A 23,600-nucleotide genomic window follows, 5' to 3' on the forward strand; every position below is an offset into this window, starting at 1 on the left:
ACTACCAGGGTGGCTGTTGGAAGCTAGGAGAAAGCAATGGCCCACACTGAGTGAAGTAGAAAAGCTGAAACTGCTGTGGAAAACAGAGAATTGGGCATCCTTGGCAACATGGCGAAACTCCATCTCTACTAAAACTACAAAAGATATTAGCAGGCGTGGTAGCACGCACCTGTGGGCCCAGCTACTTGGAGGCCTGAGGCGGCAGGATCACTTGAGCCCAGAAGGCGGAGGTTGCAGTGAGCTGAGATTGCACCACTGCACTCCAACCTAGGTGACAGAGGGAGACTCTGCCCCAAAAATAAAAATAAAAAGAGAATTGGGCATGCCAGAGTGTACATATTGGAAAAAAAGCTGGAAAATCTATCAGCTAACTATGCTCCATGGGAGGGTCTGGAGGACATCCCTTCTATCAAATGGGTGAGAAATTTCTGGTGAAAGGGACACCATCATCATTGAGAAGTTACAGAACTAGACTCCTTAAAACAGTGAGAATGGTCATGTCCTTACCTAATAGAGGCCAGGTGGCAGCACTGAAACATCAGAAGCCAGGTGGGTTGAATTATCATAACAAATGGCCATGTCAGGGGACTGTGGGGTGGGGTGGTTCATCTACAGAGAGCTATGGAGGTGATTAGGATGCAGCAGGAGTGCTGGTCTCCATTATATCTTTTTTTTTTTTTTTTTGAGACAGAGTTTCGCTCCGTCGCCTAGGCTGGAGTGCAGTGGCACGATCTTGGCTCACTGCAACCTCCGCCTCCCCAGTTCAAGTGATTCTCCTGCCTCAGCCTCCTGAGTAGCTGGGATTACAGGCGCCCGCCACCACGCCTGGCTAATTTTTTGTATTTTTAGTAGAGATGGGGTTTCACCATGTCAGCCAGGCTGGTCACAAACTCCTGACCTCAAGTGACCCACCCACCTCGGTCTCCCAAAGTGGTGGAATTACAAACATGAGCTACCGCGCCTGGCCGGTTTTTTTTTGTTGCTTTGTTTGTTTGTTTGTTTTTGAGATGGAGTCTTGGTCTGTCACCCAGGCTGGAGTGCAGTGGCATGATCTTGGCTTCCTGCAGCCTCTGCCTCCTGGGTTCAAGTGATTCTTGTGCCTCAGCCTCCTGAGTAGCTGGGATTACAGGCGCACGCCACCACAGATGGCTAATTTTTGTATTTTTAGTAGAGATGGGGGTCTCACCATGTTGGCCAGGTTGGTCTCGAATTCCTGACCTCAGGTAATCCACCTGCCTCGGCCTCCCAAAGTGGTGGGATTACAAGCGTGAGCCACCGCGTCCGGCCTCCCATGATATCTTTATTAAATTCACCAGGCAGATCCTAAAGGATTAAAATGGACTACTGCAAACTCAGCAAGAGGTAAGCCTCACTTGACACTGCCGTGCCAGAGGTGGATCACTGCTAAAGCTGATCAGCACAGCCTCAACTACATGGTTTATGGTCATTGCTCTAATAAATGCTTTGTTTTTCATCTCTAGCAAGAGGAGGATCAGAAAAATTTCCATTCACTTTAGATGGATAAAAGTTATGTTTATAGGGCTGGGCATGGTGGCTTATGCCTGTAATCCCAGCATTTTGGGAGGCCGAGGCAGGCAGATCACGAGGTCAAGAGATTGAGACCATCCTTGGCCAACATGGTGAAACGCTGTTCTACTAAAAATTAAAAAAAAAAAAAGCCAGGAGTGGTGGTGTGTGCCTGTAGTCACAGCTACTCAGGAGGCTGAGGCAGGAGAATCGCTTGAATCCAGGAGGCAGGGGTTGCAGTGAGCTGAGATGGTGCCACTGCACTCCAGCTTGGTGACAGAGCAAGACTCCATCTCAAAAAAAATTTTAAAAAAATGTACGTTTATGGTCTTATTTCATCCCCCACGCCACCACACACACACCCTGCCTATGTTATCTCTCTCACCCTCTGATATAATGTAATCCAAATGGACTTTACTGGACATCCTGAAAAACAGCATTTTAATCCACAACAGTGATGTTAATCAGACTGGATGGGAAAGAAGTGGCAGTTGCAGTTGGAGTATGTTGGAGTTTTTGCTAAGAAACATGTACTCTGGGCCCGGCGCAGTGGCTCACGCCTGCAATCCTAACAGTTTGGGAGGCCAAGGCAGGTGGACCACCTGAGGTCAGGAGTTGGAGACTAGCCTGACCAACATGGCGAAACCCCATCTCTACTAAAAATACAAAAAAAAAAAATTAGCCGGGCATGTGCACCAGTGTTCATGTAGCCAGAACTGCCCATCATTAACTCGATCCTATCAGACCCACCCATTCATCCAGTTAGGTAGACCCAAGAGCACTCATGGATGCAAAGAGTATCCAGGATTGAACTTGAGCAAGAACAGAGAACACAAGTAGGAGGTACGAGTAAGCTGCACGAGCATGTGGCCCAGCCCCGCACTATTGTCATCCACCATGGCTGCACCCAGACCCCCATGTTGTCCACCACTATTGCACTGCTACCTCTTCTTTAGCTTGCATGTACGGTGGCCACATGGGGAAGTGGGAATCCTTTATGATTAACTAAGGAAAAGGAATAAAAGCAGAGCTTGGCTCACAGATGGATTGGCTCAGTGGATGCAAGCTGGGAATGGGCTCCTGCTGCACTACAGTCCTACTCTGGATTGTTCTGAAGACGGCAGTGAGGGAAAATCCTCTCAGTGGGCAGAGCTTTGGCAGCACACCTGGATATCCACTACATATGGAAAGAGAAGGAGCCCAAGGTAAGAATATACCAGAGTCACGTGCAATGGCAAATGGCTTGACTGGTTTGCCAGGGGTTTGAGAGAGAAAGATGGGAAGATCAGAGACAAAGAGACATAGTAAAGGGGCATGTGGCTAGGTGTGGTGGCTCTGTAATCCCAGCACTTTGGGAGACCGAGGTGGGCAGATTACAAGGTCAGGAGTTTGAGACTAGTCTAGCCAACATGGTGAAACCCCATCTCTACTAAAAATACAAAAAAATTAGACCGGCATGGTGGCACACACCTGTAATCCCAGCTACTTGGGAGGATGAGGCAGGAGAATTGCTTCAACCCAGGAGGCAGAGGTTGTAGTGAGGCAAGATCGTGCCATTGCACTCCAGCCTGGGCGACAGAGGGAAAAAAAAAAAAGACATATGGATGGACCTGTGGGAGTGAGCATGGGCATAAAGTACAAAGATCGTTGCATTAATGCCCATCAGGGAGCATCCGCCATGGAAGATGTACTATGTAACTAAGTAGACAGAATAACTAGGCCAGTTGACATGAGCCAGTCTCTGTCATTGGTCAACTTAGTTCTTCCCCAGTTGGTGCATGAATGAAGATCCATGGTGGTAGGGAATGAAAGCTATAACTGGGCCCCAGAGCATGGGGTCCCACTCACCAAGACTCATTTTAATACTGCCAACCAACCTGCCAGTAACAGACCAATGCCACGCCCCATACAGCACCATTCTTCCTCAGAGATCAACTAGCCACATGATGATGAGTCGATTACACTGGATCCCTTCCAGTCTGGATGAGGCAACAATCCATCTTGACTGGAATTGACATTAATTCTGGGTATGAATTTGTCTTTCCAGCCACAGGACCTGTGATGGTTAGCTTTTTATTTCAACTTGCCTAGGTTATGTAGTATCCTTATTCAGTCAGATGTTAATCTAGGAGGCACTGCAATGGTATTTTGTAGATGTCAGTTGACTTTAAGTAAAAGAGACTATCTTTGATAATTTCTGTGGGCCTTATCCATCAAGTTGAAAGGCCTTAAGATCAACTCCCGCCAGGCGCGGTGGCTCACGCCTGTAATCCCAGCACTTTGGGAGGCCACGGCAGGCGGAGCATGAGGTCAGGCGTTCCAGGCCAGCCTGACCAATGCCGTGAAACCCCGTCTCTACCAAAAATACAAAAATTAGCTAGGTGTGGTGGCGCGTGCCTGTAATCCCAGCTACTCAGGAGACTGAAGCAGCAGAATTGCTTGAACCGGGGAGGTGGAGGTTGCAGTGAGCCAAGATTGGGCCACTGCACTCCAGCCTGGGTGACAGGGTGAGACTCCATCTCAAAAAAAAAAAAAAAAAAAGGCCAGGCGCAGTGGCTCACGCCTGTAATCCCAGCACTTTGGGAGGCCGAGGCGGGCGAATCACAAGGTCAGGAGATCCAGACCATCCTGGCTAACATGGTGAAACCCTGTCTCTACTAAAAATACAAAAAATTAGTCGGGCGTGGTGGCGGGCGCCTGTAGTCCCAGCTACCGGGAGGCTGAGGCAGGAGAATGGCGTGAACCCGGGAGGCGGAGGTTGCAGTGAGCCGAGATCATGCCACTGCACTCCAGCCTGGGCAACAGAGCGAGACTTCGTCTCAAAAAAAAAGATCAACTCCCGGACGGGCATAGTGGCTCATGCCTGTAATTCCACCACTTTGGGAGGCCGAGGAGGGTGCATCACCTGAGGTCAGGAGTTCGAGACCAGCCTGGCCAACATGGTGAAAACCCATCTCTACTAAAAATACAAAAATTAGGCCGGGCATGGTTTCTCACATGTGTAATCCCAGCATTTTGGGAGGTCGAGGCAGGCAGATCAATTGAGATTGGGAGTTCGAGACCAGCCTGACCAACATGGTGAAACCCCGTCTCTACTAAAAATATAAAATTAGTGGCATGGCAGTGCATGCCTGTAATCCCAGCTACTGGGGAGGCTGAGGCAGGAGAATTGCTTGAACCCAGGAGGCAGAGGTTGCAATGAGTTGAGATCACGCCACTGCACTCCAGCCTGGGTGACAGAGAAAGACCCCGTCTCAAACAAACAAACAAAAAAAATCAACTCTCAACTCCTAAGGTTCCCTTGAGGAAGAAGAAATTCTCCTTGGGCACTGCAGCATCAGCTCCTGCCTGAGCGTTCCAGGCTGCCTTAGGGATTTTGAATTTGCCTATCCAGCCCCCACAACTGTGTAAATCAGTTCCTTGTGGTCTCTCTCTCTCCTTTTTTTTTTCTTTGAGGCAGAGTCCACTCTGTCACCCAGCCTGGAGTGCAGTGGCACAATCTTGGCTCACTGCAACCTCCGCCTCCTGGGTTCAAGCGATTCTCCTCCCGAGTAGCTGGGATTATAGGTGTGTGCCACAATGCCCGGCTAATTTTTTGTATTTTTAGTAGAGACAGGGTTTCACCATGTTAGCCAGGATGGTGTCGATCTCCTGACCTCGTGATCCGCCTGCCTCTGCCTCCCAAAGTGCTGGGATTACAGGCTTGAGCCACCGAGCCCGGCCAAATCTTTCTCTTTACACACACACACACACACACACACACACACACACACACACACACACACACACACACACACACACACACACACACACACACACACACACACACACACCCCTACTGGTTCTGTTTCTCTGGGAGAGCCCTGACTGACACAGGACCTGTACCAGCATCACTATGGTTTGAATGTATGTGTCCCTCCAAAATTCATGTTGTAACTTAAACCCCAAGGTGATGGTATTAAGAGGTGGGTACTTTGTGGACATGATTAAGTCAAGAGGGTTCCACCACCCTCACAAATGGATTAGTGCTCTTTATTTATTTTATTTATTATTATTTTTTTTTGAGACATAGTTTCCCTCTTGTTACCCAGGCTGGAGTGCAATGGCGCGATCTCGGCTCACCACAACCTCCGCCTCCCAGGTTCAAGCAATTCTTCTACCTCAGCCTCCCAAGTAGCTGGGATTACAGGCATGCGCCACCACCCCGGCTAATTTTGTATTTTTAGTACAGACGGGGTTTCTCCATGTTGGTCAGGCTGGTCTTGAACTCCCAACCTCAGGTGATCTGCCTGCCTCGGCCTCCCAAAGTGCTGGCATGAGCCACCGTGCCCGGCTATTTATTTATTTATTTTGAGACAGAATCTCACTCTGTTGCTCAGACTGGAGTCTAGTGGTATGATCTCAGCTCACTGCAACCTCTGCCTCCCGGGTTTAAGCGATTCCCCTGCCTCCGCCTCCCGAGTAGCTGGGACTACAGGCAAGTGCCACCACGCCAGGCTAATTTTTGTATTTTTAGTAGAGACAGAGTTTCGCCATGTTGGCCAGGCCGGTCTCAAACACCTGACCTCAGGTGATCTGCCCAGCTCGGACTTTTTCGCCATGTTGGCCAGGCCAGTCTCAAACACCTGACCTCAGGTGATCTGCCCAGCTCGGACTCCTAAAGTGCTGGGATTACAGGCGTGAGTTGCCACACCCAGCCAGGATTAGGGCCTTTTTTTTTTTTTTTTTTTTTTTTGAGACAGAGTCTCGCTCTGTCTCCCAGGCTGGAGTGCAGTGGCTCCATCTCAGCGCACTGCAAGCTCCGCCTCCCGGGTTCACGCCATTCTCCTGCCTCAGCCTCCCAAGTAGCTGGGACTACAGGCTCCTGCCACCATGCCCGGCTAATTTTTTATGTTTTTTTAGTAGAGAAGGGGTTTCGCCATGTTAGCCAGGATGATCTCGATCTCCTGACCTCGTGATCCGCCTGCCTCAGCCTCCCAAAGTGCTGGGATCACAGGCCTGAGCCACCACGCCCAGCCAATTAGTGCTCTTTTAAAAGAGGCTGGGCGGGGCACTGTGGCTCACGCCTGTAATCCCAGCACTTTGGGAGGCCGAGGTGGGCGGATTGCGAGGTCAGGGGATGGAAACCATCCTGGCTAACACGGTGAAACCCTGTCTCTACTAAAAATATTTTTAAAAAATTAGCTAGGCGTGGTGGCGGGCGCCTGTAGTCCCAGCTACTAGGGAGGTTGAGGCAGGAGAATGGCGTGAACCCGGGAGGCGGAGCTTGCAGTGAGCTGAGATGGAGCCACCGCACTCCAGCCTGGGAGACAGAGTGAGACTCCGTCTCTAAATAAATAAATAAATAAATAAATACATAAATAAAAGAGACAGAAGGAAACTCCCTCATGCCTCTTCCCTCCCATGCCTTACCCCCAGGGAGGACACAACATTCATCCACTCCAAAGGATGCAGCAACACGAGCCATCTTAGAAGCAGAGGCAGTCCTTGCCAGCCACCACATTTGCTGACACCTTGATCTTGGACTTCCCAGTCTCCAGAACTGTGAAAAATAAATTTCTGCTGGGCATGGTGGCTCACACTGGTAATCCCAGCACTTTGGAAGGCCAAGATGGGCGGTTCACGAGGTCAGGAGTTTGAGACCAGCCTACCAACACGGTGAAACCCGGTTGCTACTAAAAATACAAAAATTAGCCTGGTGTGGTGGCACGTGCCTGTAGTCCCAGCTACTCGGGAGGCGGAGGCAGGGGAATCGCTTGAACCCGGGAGGCAGAGGTTGCAGTGAGCCGAGATAGCACCACAGCACTCCAGCCTGGCGACAGAGCAAGATTCTGTCTCAAAAAGAAAAGAAAAAGAAAGAAAGAAATTTCTGGGTTTTTGTTTGTTTGTTTGTTTTGAAACAGAGTCTCGCTCTGTCACCCAGGCTGGAGTGCTGTGGCGCTATCTCAGCTCACTGCAACCTCTGCCTCCCGGGTTCAAGAGATTCCCCTGCCTCAGCCTCTTGAGTAGCTGGGACTACAGGCATGCGCCACCACGTCTGGCTGATTTTTGTTTTGTTTTGTTTTGTATTTTAGTAAAGACGGGGTTTCACCATGTTGGCCAGGATGGTCTCAATCTCCTGACCTCATGATCTGTCTTCCTCGGCCTCCCCAAAGTGCTGGGATTACAGGCGTGAGCCACCGCGCTTGGCCTTAAATTTCTGTTTTTTATAAATTACTCATTCTTAGGCATTTTGTTGTAACATCTTGAACTGACTGAGACACTATCTGAGGGCTAAGCAAAGAAGGATGGGCCACAGGCACTGAACCTCCCACGCCTGAATCACCTGTTTCCAGGAACTGACTTCAGCACTGAGTGTCTGTCGTGGGGTATTTGTTAGTCTAGACTTGACTGGAGAGGAAAACTGCATTTGGGGCCAGAATGCCCTGGGCTGGTAATCCGTTCTGCCCGCTGACACCCGGTAAGTGTTAACAAGCACAAATAGTGGTAAATCACATTTTGTGATGCTGTCCATTGATGGCAGGATGGTAAACACAGAATGTGGCCGGCCTGGGTGGGTGGGCGCAGATTAATCCAAAGAAGACTTTTCTGAGAAGTGACACCTTGAGTACATGGACAGATGTTGATGTTCGGGGTGGGGGTCGGGGGTCCCTGTGAGATGAATACAGACGCCCAGCCTCCCACATGTGTGAAGTGACCAGGTCACGTTCTGAAAGGGGTCAGAAGCTGAGGAATGATAGATGGACCAGAGTAATGAGGGATGCTCCCCTGCAGTCAGGAATATGGAACTGAAAAATGAGGACAGCTGTGGAAATTACTTTTCTTGCTTTCTGGTTGTGACTTTGTGGAAATCAGTTTAGGAAGCCACTGAGTTGCTCTGACTGATGATGCACTGATTTCACAGCTGGGGTTTTTCTTTGCCTCATGCTGGGCCCAGGTGAGAGGATATTCATTAGTGTAGGCCAGCACGATGGTGGATTAAGTCCTTGGGAGAATGCCAGCCCAATGCAGACCTGGGCAGGTGGAACTTTTTTTTTGAGACGGAGTGTTGCTCTTGTTGCCCAGATTGGAGTGCAATGGTGCAATCTCGGCTCACCGCAAACTCCACCTTCCGGGTTCAAGTGATTCTTCTGCCTCAGCCTCCCGAGTAGCTGGGATTACAGGCATGTGCCACCATGCCTGGATAATTTTGTATTTTTAGTAGAGTTGGGGGTTTCTCCATATTGGTCAGGCTGGTCTCGAACTCCCGACCTCAGGTGATCTGCTTGCCTCGGCCTCCCAAAGTGCTGGGATTACAGGCATGAGCCACTGTGCCCTGCCAAGTGGAACTTTTAAAGAACAGGAATGTCGGCAGGCCGTGGTGAGCGCTGGTGGCTTGGGTTAGCAAATAACATCCCAGACAATTCTAGACCACAAAACAGTGTTCACCCTGGAGAGCTACAAAATTAGAGCTTCCAACCTCAGCTAGTGACAAATTAAGACTCCCTTATTTACCTTTCTCACCCTCAAGAGGCCACATCTTTCTGCCCAGGTGGCTCCCACAAGGAGAATGAATAGAATTATGTATTGGGAGATGATGTGACATGTTTGGGTTGGGTCTATTAAGAACCACACCCAGTGTCTTGAGTGAAAGAACAAGGGCCTTTTCAAAGGAATTGGTTTTTTCCACCTTTTTGTGATCCAAGTTTTCAGACCCTAGGGAAGGGTGAAGGGGAGAACTGGGGACTTTAGCTCAGGAGACCAATTGCAGAGAGTCTGAAAGCTCCACAAAACTCAGGTACGCACAGGAGCTACCCCACCAGTTGAAGCACCGGTGGTGGGATGGCAGGAGAGCAGGGGACAGCAGGGGACAGCAGGGGAGAGCAGGGGACAGCAGGGGACAGCAGGGGACAGCAGGGGAGAGTGGGGGAGAGCAGGGGAGAGCAGGGAAGAGTAGGCCTCCTCAAGCCCAGGACCTGGCAGAACTGTCTGCAGCACCTTCTGCCTTCTCTGCATTCCCCCAGACCAGCCCTTTCATCACCAGATGGTCCCTCTGCCTGCCCTAAGCCCATGGCTCCCTGACCTCCCTCTGCATGTGCTCAGCTGGACCTGGGCCTTGGGTGCAGGCTTCTCCTCCCCTGTCCTGGCCTTGCTCCTCACTTCCGTGCTCTAAACTGATGTGTAGGACAATTACCTGGGGACACCGTTTCCCATTGTTTTTAAAATTAGGCATCAGGGTTTAGGAAAGAACCCTGAGTCAAAATTTTGTGCTACACATACACTGGAGTCTTCCCCCTCCTCATTTATAGCTGAAAAAACCGACTCCAGGAGAGCAATGGCCACCCAAGGCCACACTGAAAATTCTTGGTAGAGCTGAGGCAACATACCTGAGTAAGTCAGCCCAGGCCCTCACCAGAGCACCCCTTTCTCATCCTTCCTCTTGCATATTGGTATTTATCTTACTCCACGGAGTCTCGCTGTGTTGCCCAGGCTGGAGTGCAGTGGCGTGATCTTGGCTCACTGCAACCTCCGTCTCCCTGGTTCAAATGATTCTCCTGCCTCAGCCTCCCAAGTAACTGGGATTACAGGCATGCGCCACCACTCCCAGCTAATTTTGTATTTTCAGTAGAAACAGGGTTTCTCCGTGTTGGTCAGGCTGGTCTTGAACTCCTGACCTCAGGTGATCTGCCCGCCTCGGCCTCCCAAAGTGCTGGGATTGTAGGCGTGAGCCACCACGCCTGGCCCAGAAATTCTTATTTGTTCACATGTTAAAGGAGATATGCCATCAATATAGAGACTGATCCAGAAGACAGCAAGAGATTCCAAATTGTTCTTTTTTTTTTTTTCTTGAGATGGAGTCTTCCTCTGTCACCCAGGCTGGAGTGCAGTGGCGTAATCTCAGCTCACTTCAACCTCTGCTTCCTGGGTTCAAGCCATTCTCCTGCCTCAGCCTCCCAAGTAGCTGGGATTACAGGCATGTGCACAGCTAATTTTTTTTTTAGTAGAGACGGGGTTTTGCCATGTTGGCCAGGCTGCTCTCCAACTCCTGACCTCAGGTGATCCGCCCGCCTTGGCCTCCCGAAGTGCTGGGATTACAGGCGTGAGCCACCGTGCCCGGCCCCACATTCATTTTTATGGAATACTTGTTCTTTAATTGCATGTTGAATGTAGCAAGTTTCCATCCTAAGTTGGGTTTGTCTTGTGCTGTGACACTGGCTTCCTCTGAGCACCCCATGCCAGATGGCAGGGACCAGGAAGTCTGGCAAGCAGTTTCTTCACTAGTGGGTAGGCCACACACTGATAATCAAGAAGCAAATGTTCAGACTCATCAGGCTAAATACTTATGGTGCCTACAAATAGAGTGAGAAATGGAAAGTACCTCTCCTCTCCTTGCCCAGATAAATGGAACAACTAGACCAATTAGACCCTGGTTTCCCTCCAGGCTATGCCAAGATTTAAAGGATTCACATCTTCACTGCTGCTGTCTAGCACAGTGTATCTGCCTGAGAGGTTGTCTCTCATTTCCTCCCTCTACTGCCCAGGCAGGTCTGGTCCTGCTGATGGATGCTCCGTCAAGTCTGAACATAATAATGGCCCTTCCTTGGCTGCTGCGTAGGGACCCAACTCCCAGTCCACTACCTTCAGGCAGCTGGAAAACCAGGTCTTCAGCTTCTTCAGCAAATCATCTCAAGGTGATAGAAATAGGGACCATGTACTGGCTGGGCATGGTGGCTTATGCCTGTAATCCCAGCACTTTGGGAGGCTGAGGTGGGTGGATCATCTGAGGTCTGAGGTCAGGAATTCGAGACCAACCTGGCCAACATAATGAAACCCTGTCTCTACTAAAAATACAAAAATTAGCCAGGCATGGTGACATGCACCCATAGTCCCAGCTACTTAGGAGGCTGAGGCAGGAGGATTGCTTAAAACTGGGAGGCGGTTGGAGTAAGCCAAGATCACGCCAGTGCACTCCAGCCTGGGCAACAGAACAAGACTCCATCTCCAGAAACAAAAAAGAAATAGGGGGCTGGGCACAGTGGCTCACACCTGTAATCCCAGCACTTTGGGAGGCCGAGGCAGGCAGATCACCTGAGGTCAGGAGTTCAAAACCAGCCTGGCCAACATGGTGAAACCCCATCTCTACTAAAAATACAAAAATTAGCCGGGTGTGGTGGCAGATGCCTGTAACCCCAGCTACTTGGGAGGCTGAGACAGGAGAATTGCTTGAACCTGGGAGGCGGAGGTTGCAGGGAGCCAAGATCACCCCATTGCACTCCAGCCTGGGTGACAAGAGTGAAACTCCATCTCAAAAAAAAAAAAAAAGAAAGAAAGAGCCAGGCACGGTGGCTCACACCTGTAATTCCAGAACTTTGGGAGGCCGAGGTGGGCAGATCACGAGATCAGGAGATCGAGACCATCCTGGCCAACATGGTGAAACCCCATCTGTACTAAAAATACAAAAAATTAGCCAGGCACGGTGGCGGGCGCCTGTAGTCCCAGCTACTTGGGAGGCTGAGGCAGGAGAATGGCGTGAACCCTGGAGGCGGAGCTTGCAGTGAGCCAAGATGGTGCCACTGCACTCCAGCCTGGGTGACAGAGCGAGACTCCGTGAAAAAAAGAAAGAAAGGAAAGACAGAGAGAAAGAGAGAGAGAAAGAAAGGAAAAAGAAAGAAAGAAAGAAAGAAAGAGAAAGAAAGAAAGAAAAGAAAGAAAGAGAAACAAGAAAAGAAAAGAAGGAAGGAAAGAAGGAAGGAAGGAAATAAATAGCGGCCATGTATGGGGAGAGCACTGCCTAGAAAACGGGGTTCTTGTCCTAACTCAACCTTTATCCCAACCCACCTTTCTAGGCCAACCATGCAGCATCCCTTCAAAACCCAGCTCACACATCACCTCTGTGTATTCAATTATTCCCCAGGCAGAGATGGCCCCTCCTCTTCTCCCTGTCACTCCTGCACTCTGCACATAACTGTCATTACAGTACTTACTTATCCCATTGTTTGTAACTAGTGGCAGACTTGTCTTCTAGTCCTGTGAGGTCCTCAAGGGAAGAAAATTGTCTTGGTCATCTCATTTTTCTATTTACAGCACATGGCAGGTATTCAATATATAAACAAATAATTATGGAATCTCTCCAAAACAAGAGGGTGGGTCAGGGTGATTTTTTTTTCTTTCTTTTTTTTCTGAGACAGAGTTTTGCTCTGGTTGCCCAGGCTGGAGTGCAATGGCACGGTCTCAGCTCACTGCAACCTCCGCCTCCCGGGTTCAAGCGATTCTCTTGCCTCAGCCTCCCGAGTAGCTGGGATTACAGGCGCCTGTGACCAGGCCCAGCTAATTTTTGTATTTTAGTAGAGACGGGGTTTCACCTTGTTGGCCAGGCTGGTTGCAAACTCCTGACCTGAGGTAATCCACCCATCTCGGCCTCCCAAAGTGCTGGGATTACAGGCGTGAGCCACGGCGCCTGGACTTTTTTTGTTTTTTGAGACAGTTTCTCTCCTGTTGCCCAGGCTGGAGTACAATGGCACGATCTCGGCTCACTGCAACCTCCGCCTCCCGGGTTCAAGCGATTCTCCTGCCTCAGCCTCCCAAGTAGCTGGGATTATAGGCATGTGCCACCACGCCCGGCTAATTTTGTATTTTTAGTAGAGACGGGGTTTCTCCATGTTGGTCAGGCTGGTCTCAAACTCCTCACCTCAGGCGATTTGCCCACCTAGGCCTCCCAAAGTGCTGTGATTACAGGCGTGAGCCACCGCACCCGGTGGGGCTGGGTGATCTTAAAGGTCGCCTTCCTTACCTAAGAGTCTATGATGACCCCAATCTCATTTCCAGTATTGATGACCCAAATCTCACTTTCAGGCACAGAGAAATGAAAGACCCAAGATTCCCAAACCCTCAAATCAAGTGTGTTTGAGCCACATGTCCCAACCTAATTGGGCTCTGGGACATAAAGAAATTATATCTATACATTTTGTACAGGGGTATGTGAGTGTCCAGTAGAAAGGATGTGGGGGTTAGAGGTGCCTCTCTTCCTTCTATGAGCATGTATCAGTCATCTAAAAGCATTTTGGGGTCTGTCATGACAGTGTCCCTATAAGTTGGTGTTTCTCTGATAGGTAAGATGATGGAGGGATTCTCCAAGGGAATGGGGATGGAGGCAAAGCATATCTAGAGGGGGTGAGTGGTTTGCTAAACCACGCACATGTTGAGGAGTGGTGGAGATTCTCAGCTAGTATTCTCAATTCCCCCCCTTAGTCATTCTGACCCAAGAAGGTCTTGACTAGGCTAAGGTTTACAATCTGCCACAATGGGGGCAACTAGTCATTTCCTCTCTCTTTTATTTGAGGGCAGAGCAGGAATCTAGGAAGAGCTAGTTTTGAGGGACTTTCAAGTAAAGGATCCTCCTTGATGTGGTTTGAAACATTGCCACTGTGTGTTTGGATAATGGCTAAATTAGCCCTCCATAAAGACTGGGAATGAAAAGATGTCTAAATATAACTTGAAGGACACAGACTGAGAAAAGCCTGTGGGTAGAGTGGAAGAACCCAGCCCAAGGTATAAGACAGTAGGAAAATCAAATCCAAATCTCTTCGCCACTTTCCAGCTTAGGGTACTTTTTTTTTTTTTTTTTGAGACAGAGTCTTGCTCTGTCGCCCAAGCTGGAGTGCAGTGGCGTGACCTCAGCTCACTGCAACCTCCACTGCCCAGGTTCAAGCAATTCTCCTGCCTCAGCCTCCTGAGCAGCTGGGATTACAGGCGCCTACCATCATGCCTGGCTGATTTTTGTGCTTTCAATAAAGATGGGGTTTCACTATGTTGGCCAGGCTTGTCTTGAATTCCTAACCTCAAGTGATCCACCTTCCTTGGCCTCCCAAAGTGCTGGGATTACAGGCGTGAGCCACAGTGCCCGGCCCCAGCTTGGGATATTTTTTAAAGACAGAGAAAAAACACAGCAGTAGGTTGGGGGTTATTATTCTCATTGGCTGTGGTAGGTGATGTATTTTTAGGCCTCACCTAACTCATCTGTAAAAAATAAGTTAATGTTTTTTGAATGCCTGCTACTGGGGCCGAGGGTTAGACGTAGCTCATCTCAGTGTCCTCTACCACCTTACAGGGAGAGAATGCCATTTACAAATGGGGGCCCAAAAAGATCACTGTGCTGGCCCAAAGTCACACAGCTGATAAGTGGAAGGGCAGAGGCCTCATTGTGCCTCCCAGTACAAAGACAGCAGTCTCTTCCTGCATTACAGAATTGTGAGAATGAGAAGATAATGAACCAGAAAGCACATCTTAAGACACAAAGTGCTCCACGAATGTAAAGAATGATCCTGGCCAGGCATGGTGGCTCACGCCTGTAATCCCAGCACTTTGGGAGGCCAAGGCAGGCGGATCACGAGGTCAGGAGATCGAGACCATCCTGGCTAACACGGTAAAACCCCATCTCTACTAAAAAAATACAAAAAATTAGCCGGGCATGGTGGCGGGCGCCTGTAGTCCCAGCTACTCAGGAGGCTGAGGCAGGAGAATGGCGTGAACCCGGGAGGTGGAGATTGCAGTGAGCCGAGATTGGCCACTGCACTCCAGCCTGGGTGACAGAGCAAGACTCTGTCTCAAAAAAAAAAAAAAAAAAAAGAATGATCCTGTCTCTTGTGAGACAGCCCCTGGCAGTTATGAAAGCACGTGTGGTTTTATCAAAGGCATTTGAACCACAGTGACTCCAGCTTGAATAGGGGCTGGGTAGAATGAGGCTGAGACCTACTAGGCTGCATTCCCAGATGGCTAAGGCATTCTAAGATTCTAAGTCACAGGATGAGATAGGAGGTTGGCACAAGATGTGGGTCACAAAGACCTTGCTGGCTGGGCACGTTGGTTCATGCCTGTAATCCCAGCACTTTGGGAGGCCAAGGCAGGCAGATCACCTGAGGTCAGGAGTTTGAGACCAGCTTGGCCAACATGGTGAAACCCTGTCTCTACTGAAAATACAAAAAGTAGCCAGGCGTGGTGGCACACACCTGTAATCCCAGCTACTTGGGAGGCAGGAGAATCGCTTGAACCCAGTAGGCAGAGGTTGCAGTGAGCCGAGATGGCACCACTGCACTCCAGCCTGGGCGACAGAGCGGGACTCCATCTCAGAAAAAAAAAAAAAAGACCTTGCTGATAAAACAGGTTGCGGTAAAGAAGCCCGCCAAAACCCACCAAAACCAAGATGGCCACGAGAGTGACCTCTGGTGGTCCTCACTGCTATACTCCCACCAGCGCCATGACAGTTTACAAATACCACGGCAACGTCAGGAAGTTACCCTATATGGTCTAAACAGGGGAGGCACGAATAATCTACCCCTTGTTTAGCATAGCATCAAGAAATAACGATAAAAATGGGCAACCAGCAGTGCTCGGGGCTGCTCTGTCTATAGAGTAGCTATTCTTTTATTTCTTTATTTTCCTAATAAACTTGCTTTCACTTTGCAGACTCGCCCCGAATTCCTTCTTACACGAGATCCAAGAATACTCTCTTGAGGTTTGGATCAAGACCCCTTTCTGGTAACAGTTTGACCCAGGAGCATGGAACCACCTGAAGGACCCTTGGAAATGTAGCCCTGATGGGTGACCCACAGGACTGAGTCTCACTGGAGAAAACAAAACTGTGTAGAGACCACAAGAGCCACCCAAGCGCCTGCAGTAAACCAATTTTAGAAACAGACATAGAGAAGGGCCCAAGAGAAGTGGGATCAAACCAGGTCTCTGGGCATTTCTGCCCCTTCCAGATGCCATAGAAAAAAATGCCATTGTCTGTATGTGTGTGGGGAGTGTGGGTGGAGTGAAGTCTGGAGCTGCCAGGCGGCCAATGTCTGGCAAGGTTGTACAGGTGATTTGTGGAGCCAGTGGGTGGGAGCCCAACACTCTGGGCCCGTGGAGAGCAGCTTTTATTAGAAATCTTCCATTTTTCTGGCATTTCCCTAATGTAGCCAAGCCACTCTTGGCACACACACACACACTTCTAGATGTCCCCAGAGTGGATTTGATTTGAGGTAGGATAGTGGAGTGTTGGAGAAAGGGCACAGGGCTGGTAGACACAAACGTGGGCTCGAATAAGTCAGCCCCCGTCTCTGGGCCTCGGTTTCCTCATCAGCAAAGCACAGAGGGTGACTCATGAGCTCTTAGACCCCGCTGAGCCACAGGATGTCAGATCCTATGATTCTCCGATTGGCTCTTAAGGGGCAAGGGAACTGTCAGCCCTGGAAGGAGTCGCCGCTCTCAGACCCCAGCTGAGGCAGCTGAGGGGACGCCCAGCTGAAGCTGTCGGAGCCCCATCCGCTTCTGGGGCCCCCAAGTTGCCGACTCTCAGGTGCCCGCGCCCCAGTGAGCGAGTGTCGGGAGCCGACGCAGAAGGCGCCCTCCTACGGCGAGCGGCGGGCAGGGGCCGGCGGGGCACAGTGCTCGGGGCGCCCGGGGACTGGACGTGGCGCCTAACGAGGCGTGGCCGGGGTTGGGCGGGGGCTGCCGCCGGGCGCCGGGTCCCCGCCGTGGGGCGACTCGTCCTTCCTGAACGTGCCACGCTCCGCGGTCGCTCGGCCACAAACAAGGAAGCTTGAGGGACGCCCGGCGGGCACCGGGGCCCGTGCGAGGCCGGGGCTCCGCGGGGAGGGCGGCCGAGGCAGCCTCGTGGGCCGGGAGGGGACGCGAGGGCGGTATTATTGCTCTGCTCGCTCAGCGGCCCGGCCCCCGCCCCCGACGTCTGAATAGCTGCTGTGTCTCGGCGGATCCGATTGTTTCACTCTGAGACTGGCTGGCTCTGTGGAATTTCCAGACGCCCCTGTGGGACAGGTCCCGGGGGCGGGGGAGGAATCTGTTTTCAGGAAAAGCCAGGCAGCAATCCTCGTTGCCTCTCTTCCTTTGATCCTCTTAGGCCGTCCTGGCCTGCGGGTTTGGCAGAGACAATGCCCCATCTTACAGATAGCGAAACTGAGGGGAGATACGTCCAGCAGAAAGGAGAGGAGAATTCCCATCTGCTCGCAGTCCGGGCCTGGAAAGCCCTCCGTTGCTGGGCTCAGAATGTGACGGGCCTGTCGCCCTCTTTCTCTGGCTGCAGCCTCTGCTAAGGGGATGGCAGGTGTCAAGGATCTCCAGACCACGGGGGAGGGAGACCCTGGATCCTGTTCTGGGCTCCCCTGGCTTCCTTTTGCGAGGTGACTCCACCCTCCCCTTCCTGCCTTTTTCCCCTACCCCTCAGGGCACAGGCCTGGGTGAAAAAATAAAAATAAAAAAAAAAAAAACGAGGGCTCTAGTCCTGGCAGGGCCACAGCTTCCAGTGAGATCTCCATTTCCTCGCTGCACCCCATCGGGACTGGAGGCTAAGGACCAGCACTCCTGTTTACTCATTAATAAAGCTAACTAAGGCCGGACGCAGTGGCCCGCGCCTATAATCCCAGCACTTTGGGAAACTGAGGTGGGTGGATCACCTGAGGTCAGGAGTTCAAGACCAGCCTGCCCAACATGGTGAACCCCGTCTTTACTGAAAATACAAAAATTAGCTGGGCATGGTGGCGCACGCCTGTAGTTACCACTACTTGGGAGGCTGAGGCAGGAGGATCGCTTGAACCTGGGAGGCAAAAGTTGCAGTGAGCCAAGAAGGCCACTGCCTCCAGCCTGGGTGATAGAGCGAAACTCCCTCTCAAAAAAATAAATAAATAATAAAGAAATCTAACTAAAGGCCACTGAGTGTTCCAATTTGTGTACCTTGGGCAAGCCCCTTCCCCATTCTGGGCCTCAGTTTCCTCATCTATATCACGAATATTCTGGGATTCTCATTCAAATACATCCTCTGCAGGCAACAGCCTCCCATAGGGAGTTAACTTTTTTCTTTTGCTGTATTACTCACCTCCCCAGCACCTGTGTACATAGTAGGTACACAATAAAAGGTTAACAAAGTATAATAGGGCCCGGCACGGTGGCTCACACTTGTAATCCCAGCACTTTGGGAGGCCGAGGTGGGTGGATCACCTGAGGTAAGGAGTTCAAGACCAGCTTGGCCAACACAGTCAAACCCCATCTCTACTAAAAATAAAAAAAAATTAGCCAGGCATGGTGGCATGTGCCTCTACAGTCCCAGCTACTTAGGAGGCTGAGGCAGGAGAATTGCTTGAACCCAGAGGGCGGAGGTTGCAGTGAGATGAGATCACACCACTGCATTCCAGCCTGGGTGACAGAATGAGACTCTGTCTCAAAATAATAATAATAATAAGTAATGGTATCTTTGCCTGTCCCCTCTCTGTCAACAAATTCCTAATGATGACCAAAAACAAGGAGAGAAAAATAAGGGGTTTATCAGCCGTATTATCTCTGCATCACCACAGTGACTAGAGTTGACTCCCACTTCCTGAAGCTGGTGGGGCAGCAGAAATTTTTCCACTCCGAAGCTAGTTTTGGGCCCGGCGCAGTGGCTTATGCCTATAATCCTGGTACTTTGAGAATCCAAGGCAGGAGCATTGTTTGAATCCAGGAATTTGAGACCAGCCTGGGCAACATAGTGAGACCTGTCTCTAAGAAATAAAAATAAAAAATTAGCTGGGCACGGTGGTGCCTGCCTGTGGTACCAGCTACTGGGGAGGCTGAGGTGGAAGAATCGCTTGAGCCTGCGAGATCAAGGCTGCAGTGAGTTGTGATCATGCCATCGCACTTAGCCTGGGTGACAAGAGTGAGACCCTGACTCAGAAAAAAAGTCCGGGCGTGGTGGCTCATGCCTGTAATCCCAGCACTTTGGGAGGCCGAGGTGGGTGGATCACCTGAGGTCAGGAGTTTGAGACCAGCCTGGCCAACATGGTGAAACCCCATCTCTGCTAAAAATACAAAAATCAGCTGGGTGTGGTGGCACACGCCTGTAATCCCAGCTACTCAGGAGGCTGAGGCAGGAGAATCACTTGAACCCGGGAAGCAGAGGTTGCAGTGAGCCAAGATTGTGCCACTACAGTCCAGCCTGGGTGACAGAGCAAGACTCCATCTCAAAAAAAAAAAAAAAAAAAAGAAAGGAAAGATGCTAGGTTTGAATTTGATCTCTGCTCCTTCTTTACAGCTTCTGGCCTCATAGCCACTTTGACCCCTTGATTCTGACATGTCCTGTGGCTCATGGGTATGTCAGAAATAATGGCACCCATTTTACAGGTGCAAAACCAAAGGAATAAAGTGAAGTGGCCAACGGCACACCACAAAATACAAGATGGTAAGATGGTAGACACAGACTGCTTTCTTCATTGGTTCAATGAAGATGGTGATAATAGCAATAGAGCCTGTTTTACAGGATTGCAGGAGGCTCAGCTGCAACAGAGGGAACGCTGTTTAGACGCTGGGAACTGCTAGTTATTGGTGGAGCAGAAGCCGCAGTAACACAGATGCCTGGCGAGCGGCTGGGAGTAGCCTTCCTTCCAAAGGTGTTTGCCTCCAGTTCATAAACAGGGCTGGGCTTAGGCACTGGACGCACAAGGATGAACAAGACACGGTCCCTGCCTTGGAGGAATTGACACTGTGGGGGTAGGGCACAGACGAATACACAAGTAGCACAACACATCCAGGCAGTTTTTATAAGATATACAGCCAGTGTTGTGGGAGCTCAGGCGGCCTCCTGGGTGTATTGGGTTGGTTTGTTTGTGTTTTGTTTTAACATCTCTGCCATCTTTGGCAGCTCCCGTAAGAGAAACATAGACAGTTTGGGACCTGCCACACTTTAGCCAGCTTGGATGCCACACCTGAGGGAGAGACTGATTGGGTGACGCCTCCCCTTTTTCCTTGAGTCTCTGGGTGACCCTGTGTGACTAGAGCTGGGCAGCAGTGCATGCAATTCCCAAAGGCCTCAGAAACAAGCCTGCTGGCTTTCCTGTGGGTCAATCAGTCCAGGGAGATCACGGCAGGTGGTCATGTTTGTGGTGTTTGTTTTTTTTTTTGTTGTTGTTGTTTGTTTTTTGTGGGTTTTGTTTTTTTTTTTTTTTTTTTTTGAGATGGAGTTTCACTCTTGTTGCCCAGGCTGGAGGGCAATGGTGCGATCTCGGCTCACTGCAACGTCTGCCTCCCAGGTTCAAATTATTCTCCTGCCTCAGCCTCCCGAGTAGCTGGGATTACAGGTGCCTGCCACCACACCCGGCTAATTTTTTTGTATTTTTAGTAGAGATTGGGTTTCACCATGTTGGCCAGGCTGGTCTCAAACTCCAGACCTCAGGTGATCCACCCGCCTCAGCCTCCCAAAGTGCGAGGATTACAGGAGTGAGCCACCATGCCCTGTGGTGTTTTTTTACACCTTGGATTTGAATAATGTGCTAAATGTTTTTAGTTTTTTTTTTTTTCAAGTAAATGTTTTTTTTTTTTTTTTTTTTTTTGAGACAGAGTCTTGCTCTGTTGCTCAGGCTGGAATGCAGTGGTGTGATCTTGGCTCACTGCAACCTCTGCCTCCCAGGTTCAAACAGTTCTCCTGCCTCAGCCTCCTGAGTATCTGGGATTATAGGCGCCTGCCACCATGCCTGGCTAATTATTTTCTTTTTCTCACTCTGTTGCCCAGGCTGGAGTGCAATGGCGCGATCTCAGCTCACTGCAACCTCTGCCTCCCGGGTTCAAGCGATTCTCCTGCCTCAGCCTCCCAAGTAGCTGGGATTACAGGTGCCTGCCACCACATCTGGCTAATTTTTGTGTTTTAGTAGAGCGAGGTTTCACCATGTTGGCCAGGCTAGTCACTAACTCCTGACCTCAGGTGATCCACCCACCTCGTCCTCCCAAAGTGCTGGGATTACAGGCATGAGCCACCATGCCCGGCCAAATAAATGTGCCTTTATTTATAATTGCAAATGGGTCAAAGATTCAGCATGTCGTACAAAATTCAAAAGGTACAAAAAAGAACACAGTAAAAAGTAAGTCTTCCTCCCTCTTCTGCTCTCAGCTTCCCAATTCTCCTCCTCAGAGGTAAACACTCTTATTAGTTTCTTCTCTATCCTTCCAGAAATCAAATATTCTCTTTCAGGAATTTTTTAAAAAGCATTGTTTATCAAGATGTGGTCTACAGACCCCCTCAGTCAGAATCGCCCACATCACAAACATTCAAGTTGGAGAACACTGCTTTGAAGAATTTGCCAGCTATCATCCTGTGATGGGAAGGATATTTCCAGATGGCCTTATTTCCTCGCATGATCTCGGCTCACTGCAATCTCTGCCTCCCAGGTTCCAGTGATTCTCCTGCCTCACCCTCCAGAGTAGCTGGGATTACAGGCACGTGCCACCACACCTGGCCAATTTTTGTATTTTTAGTAGAGACGGGGTTTCACCATGTTGGTCAGGCTGGTCTTGAGGTCCTGATCTCGTGATCCACCCACCTTGGCCTCTCAAAGTGCTGGGATTACAGGCTTGAGCCACCGCGCCTGGCCCAGATGACCTTATTTCTAAGAGAGGAGACTAAGGCTGAACCTGGTCAAATTCATGCCAGGTCTAGAAATAGTTTTCAACACTTTCTGCCACACTAGTGTTTTGCAGACCCTGTGTGTACGTGTGCATGTGTGTGTGCGTGTGTGTGCGTCCTTAGGAGCAAATCCTTTCTCCAAATAAAATAATACCTAGAAACACACACACACACACACATCCACACACACACAGGCAAAATAAAAGCAGAACTCCTCGTGTTGAAGTGGGGGTGGGGTGAACAGGGACCTCACTGAGCCTTCCTTGCCTTATTGTAGGCCCTGTGGCACCTCCTTGGGACCCAAGAGTGGAAAGACCACAGTCTCATCTTAGGTGACATCCTAGAAGTGACAGGAATTTGGTATTCAGATGGTCAAATCCAAGGCAGGAGAAGAGGAATTGGAAATCCCACCTCAACTCCATTGCTGGGAACCGTGGATGTCCCCATTGTCCCCAGTGCCTGCTCCTCTCAGTCAGCCCCCCTCTGCATTCCTCAAGCTCATGCTAAGCTGATGAATGGAGAAAGCTGGAGCCCAAGTGTCCCCAAGAAAAGAGGTGGCCTCAGCCAGGCGTGGTGGCTCACACCTGTAATCCCAGCACTTTGGGAGGCCGAGGTGGGCAGATCACTTGAGGTCAGGAGTTCAAGACCGGCCTGGCTAACGTGGTGAAACCCCGTCTCTACTAAAAATATATATATTAAAAAAAAAAATTAGCATGGTGGCGCACACCTGTAATCCCAGCTACTCAGGAGGCTGAGGCAGGAGAATCACTTGAACCTGGGAGATGGAGGTTGCAGTGAGCCGAGATCGCGCTAGTGCACTCCAGCCTGGGTGATACGGCAAGACTCTGTCAAAAAAAAAAAAAAAAAAAAAGAGCTGGCCTCGTTTGATCATTCACATTCCTGACCACTTTAAGTGTATTTATCAAGACTTCTAATGTGCCCAGCACTATAAACTCCAAGAAATCTAAAACTATTCCTCACTCACCAGTTACTCTCAGTTTAGCTGGAGAGAGAAGATATAAAAAGAAGTGATAATGGCCAGGCGCGGTGGCTCACGCCTGTAATCCCAGCACTTTGAGAGGCCAAGGCAGGAGGATCTCTTGAGCCCAGAAGTTTGAGACCAGCTCTGGCAACCTAGTGAGACCCCATCTCTGAAAAAAGTAAAAGAATTAGCCTGGTATGGTAGTGCATGCCCGTGGTTCCAGCTACTTGGAAGGCTGAGATGGGAAGACTGCTGCAGCCCAGGCGGTCGAGGCTGCAGTGAGCTGAGATGGCGCCATTGCACTCCAGCCTGGGCAACAAGAGAAAACTCCATCTCAAAAATAAATAAATAAATGAAAAGAAAGTGAAGTGATAGCGACATTAAGCAGGGCTGTGCTGACTGCCAAGTGAGGGGCACAGGCAAGTGGTCAGATGGGCAGGCAGGTGTCTCCAGGGATGTGAGGAAGTGGGAGATCAGTTTAGGGGGAAAGGCCAGAGCTAGGCAGAAAGAAATTGCAGGCAACACTGCCTTCCAGGGGAAGCCTGGCCACTTTGAGATGCAGTCAGAGCTGAAGAAGCAGCAAATTGGGCCCTGAAGCCCTGAACTTTTTTTTTTTTTTTTAAGACAGGGTCTTACTCTGTTGTGTAGTGACAGGATCACAGCTCACTGCAACCTCAAATGGATGGA

At 50.1% G+C, this 23,600-nt stretch overlaps 1 protein-coding gene across 8 annotated transcripts in view; it reads right to left on the minus strand.

Moving 5' to 3' along the window:
* The window catches only part of LOC129054964 (uncharacterized), a 38,651-nt gene that overhangs the window by 9,425 nt on the left and 5,626 nt on the right, over positions 1-23,600 (minus strand). For 3 of the 8 annotated variants that reach the window (XR_008519633.2, XR_008519634.2, XR_010137981.1), the window contains one exon: positions 2,998-3,095. The exons of 2 other annotated variants lie outside the window; for them this stretch is intronic. Coding sequence is in view for 1 of the 6 variants with exons in the window: in XM_054546609.2 (XP_054402584.1) it covers positions 17,449-17,593 (145 nt within the window). In the remaining 5 variants the exon portion in view is untranslated. Of the gene's footprint in view, positions 1-2,997; positions 3,096-15,962; positions 17,594-20,852; positions 21,761-23,600 lie in introns of those variants that run through there. 3 more of the 8 variants (XM_054546609.2, XR_008519632.2, XR_008519630.2) reach the window with 3 other exon arrangements.

This window comes from Pongo abelii, chromosome 19, assembly GCF_028885655.2.
Source record: "Pongo abelii isolate AG06213 chromosome 19, NHGRI_mPonAbe1-v2.0_pri, whole genome shotgun sequence".
Taxonomy (NCBI): domain Eukaryota; kingdom Metazoa; phylum Chordata; class Mammalia; order Primates; family Hominidae; genus Pongo; species Pongo abelii.